At 43.2% G+C, this 13,606-nt stretch overlaps 1 protein-coding gene across 1 annotated transcript in view; it reads left to right on the plus strand.

Annotated features, from left to right (window-relative positions):
* The window catches only part of LOC124622336 (venom carboxylesterase-6-like), a 125,601-nt gene that overhangs the window by 61,709 nt on the left and 50,286 nt on the right, over positions 1–13,606 (plus strand). Inside the window, exon 4 of the mRNA XM_047148013.1 lies at positions 6,003–6,188. Within this exon, the coding sequence (XP_047003969.1) occupies positions 6,003–6,188 (186 nt within the window). The remainder of the gene's footprint in view (positions 1–6,002; positions 6,189–13,606) is intronic.

Below are 13,606 nucleotides of genomic sequence, written 5' to 3' on the forward strand. Positions count from 1 at the left end.
GATTAAATTCCAAACCACTCCGCAGCGTCCCATCAAGTAAGAGTAAGTGACACTATCGACAGTGATCCGTCTCGTCCATACGATGTGACGTCAAGCTCTGCTGCCCCCTTGGTGGTATTCGAGAGGAGTATACTACGTACCGGCTCAGGGTTGATCCTCTCTCTTCTCTCATAATCAGAATCACACAAACATAATACTACACTGTACACGCATCCATTGCACTCAGAAACACTGTGCAAAAACACTTATTCGTTACCCGCATGGAAAAGGTCCTATCAGCGCAGAGGAAGAATAGGCACCTAAACCACCCTCCTGGGATACCACAGTCAACCACTGCGATATAACATTTACAGTTTTTTTACATGTACGTTTAATCTTCTCTTCTTCATTGGGGACTGCATTAGGTATTTAGGTGGATGGATGGATAGATCCTGGGCAGGCTGAGGTAAGGGGATTGTCGGCGCACAACCAAAAGATGAGCGCAATGGCTACTTGTCGCCCTAAAGAGTTATTTAAACAATATTAAAACATCAAATATGTTATACACCACGCAGGTTGATGCTTAGGTAAATGATGTACAATAGATTTATTTCATAATAGATGAACTAAAGTCCCTCATTCGAGAAAGTCAATTACAAGAACTGTTTGCAATAATTCAGGGTAAACACTGAAATTACACAATTGGACAGATGGCCACAATGACGGACAAAGTCAACAGTCCCCCATTCATACTGAAAGTAGAACAGTACAACTAAAGGTCGACAGCCGGTACGAAAGTCCCTTGCAGTCACAGCTGCGTATGCCATTCCCCGGCGATGTCTGAGGTAGCCCCCATGGTCTGTGGTGATTGGCGTCGTAGATTCTGAAGGTTTTCGGAGAGAGCTGTGACTGATGGACTGAGGTGCAGTCGGTGTCTGGTCTGGAGGAATCGAGGAAAAGTCTGACTGGAGAGGCTCTATGACGGCATCTGGTTACAGCATGAACTATTTTGCGACTACGTAACCTGCAGAAGCAAGCAAGTCTACGGTGTTGGTGACCTCTGCTGGCAACGATGCTGCCTCTTGTTGGCTTGCTTAGCGCGCACAATCATTGTCTTCGGCTGGTATAGCCCCTGTCACTATAGGCCACACGCTTACCAAAACTGTGAGAGGAGTTGTTGATCGCTAGGGCGAACGGCCGGTGCACGGCATAACGTTCACTGTCCGTAAAGTACGAAGGACGTTCAGACGGGCAGCGTTGGTGGACAGTGGTGACCTTCCGCCGACGTAAGCTTCTACATACATACTCTGCAAGCCTCCTTACTATGCGTAACGGAGCTTACGCGTACCACCAACACTCATTACCTCTCCTATTCCACTCGCAAGCAGAGGGACGGGGAAACGACTGTCTGTATGCCTATCTATGAGCGGTAATTTCTCATATCTTGTCTTCGTGGTCCTTACGCGAAATATATGTTGGCGTCAGTAGAGTCTTTCTGAAATCAGCTTCAAATGCCGGTTCTCTAAATTTTCTCAGTAGTGTTCCTCGAAAAGAACATCGCTGTTCCTCCAGGAATACCCACTTGTGTTCCCGAAGCGTTTTCGTAAAACTTGCGTTTTGTTCGAACCTACAGGTAATAAGTCTAACAGCCCGCGTCGGAATTGCTTCGATGTCTTCCTTTAAGCCGACATGGTGCGGATCCCAAGCACTCGGGCATTACTCAAGAGTAGGTCGCACTAGCGTCCTACGTGTGGTCTCCTTTACACATGAACCACTTCTTCACAAAATTCTCTCAATAAACCGAAGTCGACCATTCACCTTCCCTACCTTAGTCCTCAAAAGCTCGTTCCATTTCATATCGCTTTGCAACGTTGCACGAAGACATTTTAACAACGGGACTGTCTCTAGCAGCACCTTAGTAATGCTGTATTCGAACGTTACGGGTTTGGTTTTCCTACTCATCCACATTAGCTTATATTTTTCTACATTCCGAGTTAGCTGTCATTCTTCACACCAAATAGAAATTTTGTCTGCCTTGTAGCCTCCTACAGTCACTCAACTCAGACACCTTCCCATACACCACAGCATCATCATCAAACTGCAGATTGCTGCCCACCCCTGCTACCGGATATTTTATGTATATAGAAAATAACAGCAGTTCTGTCACACTTCCATGGAGCACTCCAGACAATGCACGTGTCAATGACGAACCCTCGCCATCGAGGACACACTGGGTTCTATTACTTAATGCCCTCTCACATATCTGGGAACCTATTCCGCATGCTCATACCTTCGTTAACAGTCTGCAATGGAGCACAGTGCCAAATGCCTTCCGGAAATCTAGAAGTACGGAATCTGCCTGTTGTCCTTTGCCCATTGTTCACAGTGTATCATGTGAGAAAAGCTGAGTTTCTAACGACTGAAACTGATCATTTCCCCGCCAAGGATATTAGGTCGACATCCAAATACTGCCTTCTCCTGCATGTATTTTGAGATAGTACAAAATCTATTATAAACGTTTCGCTCATTTTGTGCGATTGCAAACTGATGAAAACGCATGTCAGACATTTTAATGACGGATATTGCATCATCTGTCTCAACTCTTTTACCTACAACAAGCATTGAGAACGAGATACAGAGCTATACAGATGGTATGAAACAACCACGAGGTCGAACCAAAATATGTAAGCGGAGCAGAGACGAACGAGGGTTGAGAAGGGCTGCAAAGGATGTAATCCACTGAGATAGGCAACTTTGAGAAAGAGCAGACTGTTATGATCCATCGTCTGCGAATGAGATCTTGGAAACTACGAAGCTGCTCGGCTGTTCGTGTGCTGCTGTGATGAGCGTCTATGGGAAATCGCTGAAGGAAGGTGAAGTGGGATACGAGGTATTGGGTGCTCACATCTATCACAGAATGTTGATGTCGGAGGCTTACCTTTCTCTGTAAACTAGGATAGATCTGTGGAAGGTCTGACGAGAGAGTATGGACATACGTTGACTCGGTGTGCAATGTGCCCGCTTCAGCCACGCGATCACTGGAACCTACGCCGCTCTGAGTTGCAGGCCATCATTAGAGGAGGGGCGTACCAGCAGCCAACTGGCAGTCATACCACTTGACAATGGCCAAGGAGTGCTTGGCCGAGAGCTCGTGTTCAAAATGGTTCAAATGGCTCTAAGCTCTATAGAACTTAACATCTGAGGTCACCAGTCCCCTAGATTTGGAACTACTTACACGTAACTAACCTAAGGACATCACACACATCCGTGCCCGAGGCAGGATTCGAACCTGCGAACGTAGCAGCCTCGTGGTTCCGGACTGAAGCGCCTAGAAACGCTCCACCACAGCGGCAGGCAGAGCTCGTGCAATTTTAATCTTTCGAAGCGACTGGAAATCCGAGAACCTTTTATTCAATGTTACCGCCGTGAGACTCTGCATTCTTACAGAGTTTGGACCATGAATCAAGCGTGTAGCCTGGTACGATGAATCAATTTTCTTGTTGCACTGGTTGCATTTAACTAGAACCTGTGATAGTAGACGAAGCCTTCACGGCAGTTCTGGATTATATCCCGCCTCGGGCATCGATGTGTGTGATGTCTTTAGGTTAGTTAGGTTTAGGTAGTTCTAAGATCTAGGGGACTGATGACCTCAGATGTTAAGTCCCATAGTGCTCAGAGCCATTTGAACCATTTGAGTTTTGGATTACGTGACCATTATCGCCGACCACATGCATCCTGTCATACTTGATGTCTTCCTGAATGACGCCGGCCGGGATGGCCGTGCGGTTCTAGGCGCTTCAGTCTGGAACCGATCGACCGCTACGGTCGCAGGTTCGAATCCTGCCTCGGGCATGGATGTGTGTGATGTCCTTAGGTTAGTTAGGTTTAAGTAGTTCTAAGTTGTAGGGGACTGATGACCACAGATGTTGTCCCACAGTGCTCAAAGTAATTTTTTTTCTCAATGACAATGGTATTTTCCAGCAAGATAACTGCATAAGATCAGAATTGTCCTACAGGCGTTAACCGACAAGAAAGTGAACTGAGGCTAATATCTAAACCACCAAATTCCCCTGATCGAGCCACAGGGAGGACTTCTGGTATGCTACTGGGCAACAGCTCCGCACCCATAAATCACGAACATGAAATTTGCAGGAACTGCTTGATCTGCGCATAGACACCTTGTGCTACACACCTTCGAAAACCTACGAACGATTTTTCGAATCCACAGGAAGTAGTATTGCCGTTACATTGCATGCCATAGGTCTCCCAACACGTTATTAAACAAATAGTCATTATATTTGCTTCCTCAGCGTATATTATCATGTGTGTCGCAAAGATTTTGTTACGAAGTTGATGATCGTTTTGAAACAGTTTATGATGTCATCAATGTAATTTTTTATATTGGGCTGTTAGAGTGAGGAAATACCGAAATTGACTGTCCTTATCAAGAATAATGCTCATAGCAATGTGTTTTCAACATCTCATTGAAACTCCACTTTTAAATTTCAATATTTCGATGACGAATACCCCAAGAATGTACTAGTACGTAGGAACTTCTATTTTGGTAAATATGACTCTGTAAGTATCGTATGCGTTAACGTATGTTGTATCAAGTAAATGTTTGGATTTATCCCAAATAATATCTCAATGACGACTCTTGGCGCGTCACCATCATCTTGGACAGTTTCAGTACCAGGCTGGGTCAATTGGGAACATAAGCCTCGCCATCCAGTGCTGTTTTCCTACCATCTTCCTGTGCTTGCTCTTGTCCAGTCCTCATCTTTTTTATCACTCCACCACACCTTTCAGCCATCTATTCCTTGGTCTTTTTCTTGGTCATTTACTTCGCATCTCTATTTCGTGTACCTTCTTGGGAATCCTCTTGTTTTCCATTCTTTTTATAAGTGTCCATACAATGTTAGCTTTGAAGTTTCTATCCTGCTCCTCGAGGATTCCTCTTCCGCTATTTCCCCTACCCTTTCATTCCTTATCCTGTATCTCACTGTTATTCCAAACCTACGTCTGAGGATCATCATTTCACATACCTGTAGTCTGCTTACATCTCTTTTCTCCATTACCTATGTTTCAGTATTGCGATGTTGTAACGTCTGTGCATTACTTCCTTGCTTTTCCTGTGGGACGTCTTTGTCCCACACCAGGCTCTTAACACTTCGCAAGAATGCTTGTGTCTGTCCGCCACGTTCACTTATCTCTTTCTCATTTCTTCTATTTTCCTGTTTCACACTTCCTAAGTACTTGAAATTCTCCATTTTCTTCAGTTTCTCGCCTCCAGTCCTTATTTCGCCAGTTGATTTATCTTTATTTTCAGTTATAACCAGAATCTCACACTTGTTTACATTGAATTTCATTCCATATTATCTGGCACTTTCTTCCCAAGCGTCCGGCTCTTCCTGAATCTCCTCCTTCCTGTTTCCTCAGATCGTCAAGTCATCTGTGCACACCACTACTTTCCACTTCTCCAGTTTTTTCTACCACCTTTGTCATTATCTCATACAAGATCACATTCAATACGACAGGTGACAATGTACTGCCCTGTTTCTCACCACTTGTTTGCTGGAACCAACCAGCCCTGTATTTTCTCACTTTCACACAACTCAGACTACCACAATAAGTCTGCTCTACTCTGCTTAGCTTTTTTATTGCACTCCCTCCTTCTCTAGTGCCTCCCAGACTTTTTACTACAGATGTTCACAAATGCGTATTCTGCACCAAGAAAGGCCATCACAATGTCTTCCCCATACTCATAGTGGTGCTCGTGGAGCTGCCGTTCTATTCTGCAGGTCGTAATTGTCTTTTAAAAGGTATTGTTTCCTCAGCGACTCAAGTTTCTTTGTCTTGAGATTGGTGGACATCCAAACGTTGATTGTACAAAAAGACAAGTCTTACAGAAACTGACGTGAATGGGTGACGCTTGACAATTTACATTGTGCTATAATGTTTAATTTTTGAATGATTACAAATTCTCCTTGTAGTGTCAATAGCAACAATGATTTATGCCTTAGGCTTCCTGAGCCTTCTCAACGACGACATCCCGGGCAACGCTGGCCTGAAGGACCAGGTGATGGCCCTCCAGTGGGTGCAGCGCAACATACGGGCCTTCGGCGGCGATCCGGACAAGGTCACCGTGTTCGGGGAGAGCGCAGGAGGATGCTCCACGTCACACATGTTCCTGTCGCCGGCTGCCAAAGGTACGGGAGCCACCAGGTCCACTCACGTATCTGAAACAAGTAACTGATCCACACGCCTCAATACTGAGCAAATGTAACGTTACTGCAACAAGCTTTGCTTACATTGTAATCTAGGGCAGGCGACGATCGTAAAGGAACTCTGATGAGGTCAGGATAAAGGTCTATCGCAAATGCGGCCGATAATTATTCACAAAATTAATGTTTTCAGCAAAATCATTAAGGGGACTGCATTTTCACTGAATTTTAAATGCTGCCACATAAGCACAAAGGAAAAAAAAAAAAAAAGATTCACGAGAGACATCACTCTAATACCGTGTAACACGCCTCAACTCGGAGAGGAATAGGGGCCACAGTTTATTTCACGTAAGCCATTACAGCTGAAGCCACTCATACTCTAGAGCTACTAAATTGGGGGAATGTGGATTTCTGCATTCCACCCGCTGTTCCACATAGTTGCAGATATTTTATGTGCGATTAACTATGCAGTTCTGTTCTAATGTACTTCACATATATACATCTTTGATCAATTTGACCTTAATTTGTTGAAAGTGGGCTCAAACAAGAAAATAAATTGCTAAACATTAATTATTGGAAGACTAGGAGAGTAATTAATAACTGTATACAGCTTCATACACTTTTTAAATAACAGTACTATTATTCCAGTGTTGTTTTTACGTAATGCATTGGTATTATAAGGTAGGACAGTGATGAACACGCTTTCAGGGTCAATCACGTGCCACTACCTATAGGTTTTATGCAACTCGTGCACCCATGTGTGGGATTTTCATATTCTCTTGCTGGCTACAAGAAAACTATTAGTCCTAGAGAAGAAATGAACGGTACCTTTTTGTAAGAAACTCAATGTACTTAAATTTTGTTCAGGGATACGTTGTCGCTAGAGGCCGTAGTTTTCGTATTATTCAAGAAAAAACGTAATAAAGTGACCTTCAAATGCTTTGTTCTCGAAAAGTACGAAAATCATGGCCTCTAGTGAAGATGTATCGCAGTATAAAATTTAACTAAATTAAATTTCCTACAAAAGCTTCTGTCATTTTTCTGTAGATCTAATAGTTTGCATGTAGCAAGCGAGAGAAATGGCTCTGAGCACTATGCGACTTAACTTCTGAGGTCATCAGTCGCCTAGAACTTAGAACTAATTAAACCTAACTAACCTAAGGACATCACACACATCCATGCCCGAGGCAGGATTCGAACCTGCGACCATAGCGGTCGCCCGGCTCCAGACTGTAGCGCCCAGAACCGCACGGCCACTTCGGCCGGCCAGCAAGCGAGAGAGTATGAAAAAGTTGTACATGGCTTTTGAATGCATTGTATAAAACCCATAAGCGAGGGCAGCTGAATCACCCTGAAGAGTGTATACACAATCAACAAGATGCCTTTATTCATTGCTTACAGTTTGGACGCAAGTATATGATGAGAGCCTTACAAACATGTATCTTAGAGTTTTCATGCATCAAGTTCTTTTTATTGTAATTGTTCGATGGATAGAAGTCACAGCGCCTGTGTTTTACAGTTTTTCCAGAACTTGCGGGCCCTAAGATTGGAAGAACATTTTCAGTTTTTGGGATATTTCTTCGCATCACTCAGTGATTCATCTGATCTTCCTTTATGGGAGCTTTTCCGAGTTATTCTAAGAATTACCTCTCTATCACTATGTTTGTATTCAACCCAGGATCTACAGATATCCACAAAACATAAGCTTTGTATACAGAAAAGTTCCGAAAATTTAAATAATAACGCTGGCCGTCGATTTGTCTTTCGTTTACAGATATAAAGTTTGTTACTTGACTGTGTCAGAAGCCCTTTTAATTTTCTAGTAATCGTAGATCATTTCTGTCATGTTTTCATCTCGATTGCTGATTTGGCCACTGTGGTACATAGTATTCATAAGTGCGACATTGCTGTTTTTCTCTGGGATGTAACTGACCGCAGCTGTGCCATTCGTGAATTACAATGATGTATAGTGTCCCTTTCCTTTCTTGCAGCTGCTGGCTGAAGTAGTAAGAGAGAAAAAAGTTGTCGGAGGTTACAGTCATCGTATCTTCTTTTCTTTGATGATGCTCATACTGCTCTGCGTGCAAAGATGTTTGCGTTCAGAACATATGAAGTTTCACTGTGGGAAAGCGCCCTTACTTTTATCCTACATTCTGCCGTTTACTTGGCACAGATATTTAAAATTTCTTCTGTGTCAACATTTGTTAGTGGTTTGTTCGACATCGTGAGTATTCGCGAACACACTACAACATTCAAGTAACCCACAGAAATCTCTTTCAGCTAGAATTCTTATGGTAATATTATAGTGCAATAATTACCATAATCCACGTCCATACAAATTATAAAAAATGGATTCACTTATGTATGTATCTATGTTTCACGTCTCCTCCTACACCATTGGACCGATCTCAATTGAAGTATACGGAAAGAATCACTGTGGAGGTAAGAAACATCCACATATCAACGGAATGGAGTGAAAAAGTAGTGCAGCCCATGACGCGAGAATACTCATATTTTAGTCATCAAATGTTTGAGACTGAGAGCACTTACAGACTAGCAACAAACTTTACACATAATCTCAAACCTTTGCAAAACTTTTTCTCGCTGACGACCCTCACAAAATGATGATGGAATAAAGTTTGTCGCCTACTACATTTTCGCTCTACATGCAGTAAAACTGCTACTTGAACCAGGACGTTTTAATTTATTAATTCTTCAGTATTAACTGTATTTGTGACACATTTTGCAGACACTCACATATATCACTGAACGTACCAGAAAAATTACATTGCTGTACGACACTCAGTTCAGGAGGAACGACTTCATAAATATTATGCTGCGTGAAAATGAAACTGCAGGGTGAAATTAGCCACACACACAGGCGAAATATGTGTACAAATACACTTGAATTACATTAAGTATTTGTGAAACATAATTGAAATGTGCCTGTGTGAGCAAAGCCACGGGTTTTAAGCTCATCCTAAACTCCTGGAACGATTTAAGTCAAATTTGGCACACATATTAGTTACAATCTGGAAATAAAAGATACTGTAGGGATAAGAAACACCAGCCTTATGTTGGGGTGTGTGTATGACAACGTGGAAAGAGAGAGGAGAGTGAGGGCATGAACAGTCAGCGAGGTGGAAGGAGGAGATAGGCACACTTAGGAGGAGACTTTGAACGCAGATTGTAGTTTGAGCTAGACACAGGGACATTCCATTTCGGAAATTGGTTGGGAATTCGGTATTCTGAGATCCGCACTGTAAAGAGAGTGCCGACAGTACCAAATTGCAGGCATTACCTCTCACCATGGACAACACAGTGGCCGACGGCCTTTACTTAACGACCGAGGGCAGCGGAGTTCGAGTAGAGTAGTCAATGCTAACAGACAAGCAACACTGCATGAAATAACCGCAGAAATCAATCTGAGACGTACGACGAACGTATCCGTTGTGACAGTGTGGTGAAATTTGGCGTTAATGGGCTATGGCAATAGACGTATAACGGGAGTACTTTTGATAACAGCTTGAAATCGCCTGCAGCGCCTCTCATGGGCTCGTGGCCATATATGATGGACACTAGTCGACTGGAAAACCATGACGTGATCAGATGAGTTCCGTGGGTAAGAGATGATGGTAGGGCTCGAATCTGTCGCAGTCCTCACGAAGCCATTGACCCAAGTTGTCAACAAGACACTGTGCAAGCTGGAGGAGGTTCCATAGTAGTCTAGGCTGTTTTTGTATGCAAAGGACTGTGTCCTCTGGTCCTACTAAACCGATCATGGACTGGAAATGTTCAGCTACTTGGAGTCCATTTGCAGCCAATCATGGACTTCATGTTTTCTAGTAACGGTGAAATTTTGTGTAAGTGACAATGCGCCATGTCACCGGGCTACAATTGTTTGAAGAACATTCTGGACAATTTGAGCCAATGAAATGGACGCCCATGTCGTCCGACAGGAATCTCATCGAACATTTATGGGACATAATCGAGAGGTCGTTGGTGCACTACTCCTGCAACTACAATACTTTCGCAAAAATGGACGGTTATAAAGGCAACATGCCTCAGTATTTCTGCAAGGAACGCGCAACGATTTGTTGAATCCACGTCATGTCGTGTTTCTGCACTACTTCGACAAAAAGGAGGTTCCACATGGTATTAGGAGGTATCTCATGTCTTTTGTCAGCTCAATGCATAAGACAAATAAATTGCTATGCATACATTATGATATGAAATTAATCCTTCACAACATCCACGAGTAATAAGTCAGTAGATTCAGAAAAGATACTAATATAAGACAGAAAGTTTCTGATTTTTTGACATAACCTCACGATGCCCTATACGGCGCGTTCTTAAATTAATAAGCAACATTCTGCAACCTAAGACTGTTTTTAAAATAGTGAAAATATTTCTTTTTGTGTCATACTGACCCTGAAAGGTCGTACATAAGGATATTATATAGTACAAATCCAAACAATCACAAACTTTTTTGAGTGACAAACACCACTTGAAAAACTGCAGACAATGTCAATGTATTTCACAGCCTCATTTCACAACGTAGGAGATAAAATAATACTGTTGTTATGTCATATAGGCAGGAACGAAACAGCACAGTCAAGCGGGCCTTGAGAGGTGCGACAGGGTGCCTGAGCATTCATCAAACCAGCAACGTATGCGTGCAGCCCTGTAAAAGTGGCTGGTATCGTCTCTGGAAATTGGTGTGCCCACAGCGTACCTATCATGTACTGTCGCATCCATCATGAACTGTCATGCTATTCTATTTTCAGAATATTGGATCTACATTATTTTGGTGTTGTTATAAATGATATTCAAGTCTACCTTCAAATTTACTCTGTTAAGATGTTCCTTTCGTTCGTTTACCAGCACTAGAGGTGAACAGCGCATGCTATCGCTCTCAAAATTATTCGAACGATCTGAACTGAGTTTCGCCTGATATGTATGCAACTTACATAACGTAGCTGCTTGCAGATCCTCGGCTCGCTTTACGATACAGTCGTTTCATTATACAAAGTGCTTACTTCAAGTGGCCAGAAGACGTAACTGCTCCGTATGGCTATAATTCCAAATGGAAATTAATATCACGATAATGATAATACTCGTATAACAAAGCACATTATTTTAGAGATGAATCAACTGTTACGCTTGTTATATCAAATTGTTACAGTAAGTTTTAACTTGAAATTTCATAACGAAAATTTTTGCGTAGCACTGGGATCCGCCAGTCTATGCTGATTGAAACTGAAATGACGAAACTAAAAAGTTTTCACCTACCGGGATTTGAACCCAGTATCTGGGGTCATTGACTTTTAGTCACGAATAGACATTAAAAATCGGTTTATTTCACCAGTACCGAGATGTGCGCATGTCTGAAGTGGAAACAACATGACGTGAGGTTCTGTGCTGACTGGAGTCGAGCCCTGGACTTATCACTGTCGTTGACTACATATCGAATTCTTTTTCGCCAGTAATTAAAAGTGGCGTGTTTGAACCTGAAATGATACGACGACCATTCTGTGTATGACAGGGAGTCGAAACTGGTACTAACCGTTATTGCTGAAATCGCAAGGAGAGGTATTAAAAATCATAACCATTTGTCACCTGCAGTTTGGTGTGCGCACACTACAATTTGAAATGAGACGATGGAAATTTTTGTGCCAGTCATGATAGGAACCGACGCACCCGCTTTATGGAGAACTTGAGACGTTCGTAATCATGGAGAAACAATGAAATGATGGAACCGAATCGTCCCAAAGGGGTCAGACCCAGTGAGAGGAGAGATCTGAGCTCGAAAACCAGTCCAACATCAATATTTTCGATATATCAAGTTCAGATACAATAAGAAATAAGTGCCCTCGACAATTAATAATATTAATAAAAAACCCATGTCACAGAGCAAACTCGTGGCTTAGTTATTACCTGGTGTAACTACCGATGCCAAACTTCACCGACTCTCCTAAAGTACGTGACAAAGGGACATGTGTAATGTGGCGTTAGAAACACAGTGCCACCCTACATTGTTCATATAGCCTTGCCAGAGGTGAAGAGGGTCCTCTTGTGCTTGTCAAAATCGGTTGGATAATGTGTGATTCGAACCCGGACTTCAGGCATACGTATCTAGAATCATTCCAACAGACAACCACCCAACACAGAGAAAACATTCGTGATTGTTTCGTAAAGGAGACTACTACACACTCTATGGAGGTTGACTACAACCTGCGCAATGCATTCATTTCCTTGTTTGTCCACATCGACATATTCGACCACATAGATATACACTACCAATCTACCCCATGCGTGACTTGATTTCTTTAACACTAAAAAGAAATCCATAATAGTCAGCTGCACGAAGTGGTAACACGCCTAGGCTGCGGAAATTTCTGCTGGAAGGCTTGCCTTCCTCTTTCCAGTCCGTGCTGGTGTAGGTGACAGTCGTGGAGAAGGCCCCACCATCAAGAACGGGCCCACTCCTCTGTTCATTGGCATTTAACTGTGGTGATGTGAAGCAACTGCAACATATTTAGCTACTGCAGCCGACATCACGTCTTCGATTTCGTCGGTCCACACAGTCAGGCTCGTGCTGCGATCACCCCTCAGTATTAACAGGGCGGCTGAAGGTCGCAGTACATCTGTAATATGGACACATACTGAACCCATCCGCTGTCTGTCATCCATAAGCATGGCACTGTGAGAGGTCACCTTCGAATCAGCTGCTGATGGAATTCTGTCATGGGAACGGACGATCATATCTTTCTGCTGGGGATTGTCATCACCGTCAAGATTTCTGACTTCTGTTAACATCGTCCCGCTGTTATCGGATGGAACCAGTCGACGTTTCTTCTGTCGCTTTGGACTTGAGTGTCGGTATCCAACAACGACTGGGGTCGTTGCCATCAGGGACTGTCCGTCTGTAGTGTCCTGCCACGACATCGGAGGCTGCTCAGTGATGGCTGAAGACGACGCACCTGTCGATAGTCGATGATCAGATGAAACAGATTGGAAGGTCCCCATGTAAGTCAACGGGAACAACGTTAGATCAGGCGACATCTTCTCCTCCAACTTCGACGGTTGTGTGATGCTACACTGCATACAGTTTGATCTAAGATATACTCCTTGCCTGTATCCCGAACAGGTATTTGACTGGCCATCGCAAATTATGATGGCCTGGCATCCACCGATTTTGAAATAGGATGGGACATGCTTAGTAAGCTCTATGCCCACCTGGAACATCCCAATCAGAACTGAGTACATGGTAAAGTGTGCCCATTTCTCCACCATGTTGTTGTTATGGTATTCAGTCCTGAGACTGGTTTGATGCAGCTCTCCATGCTACTCTATCCTGTGCAAGCTTTTTCATCTCCCAGTACCTACTGCAACCTACATCC

The sequence above is a fragment of the Schistocerca americana genome, chromosome 7 (assembly GCF_021461395.2).
Source record: "Schistocerca americana isolate TAMUIC-IGC-003095 chromosome 7, iqSchAmer2.1, whole genome shotgun sequence".
Classification (NCBI taxonomy): Eukaryota; Metazoa; Arthropoda; class Insecta; order Orthoptera; family Acrididae; genus Schistocerca; species Schistocerca americana.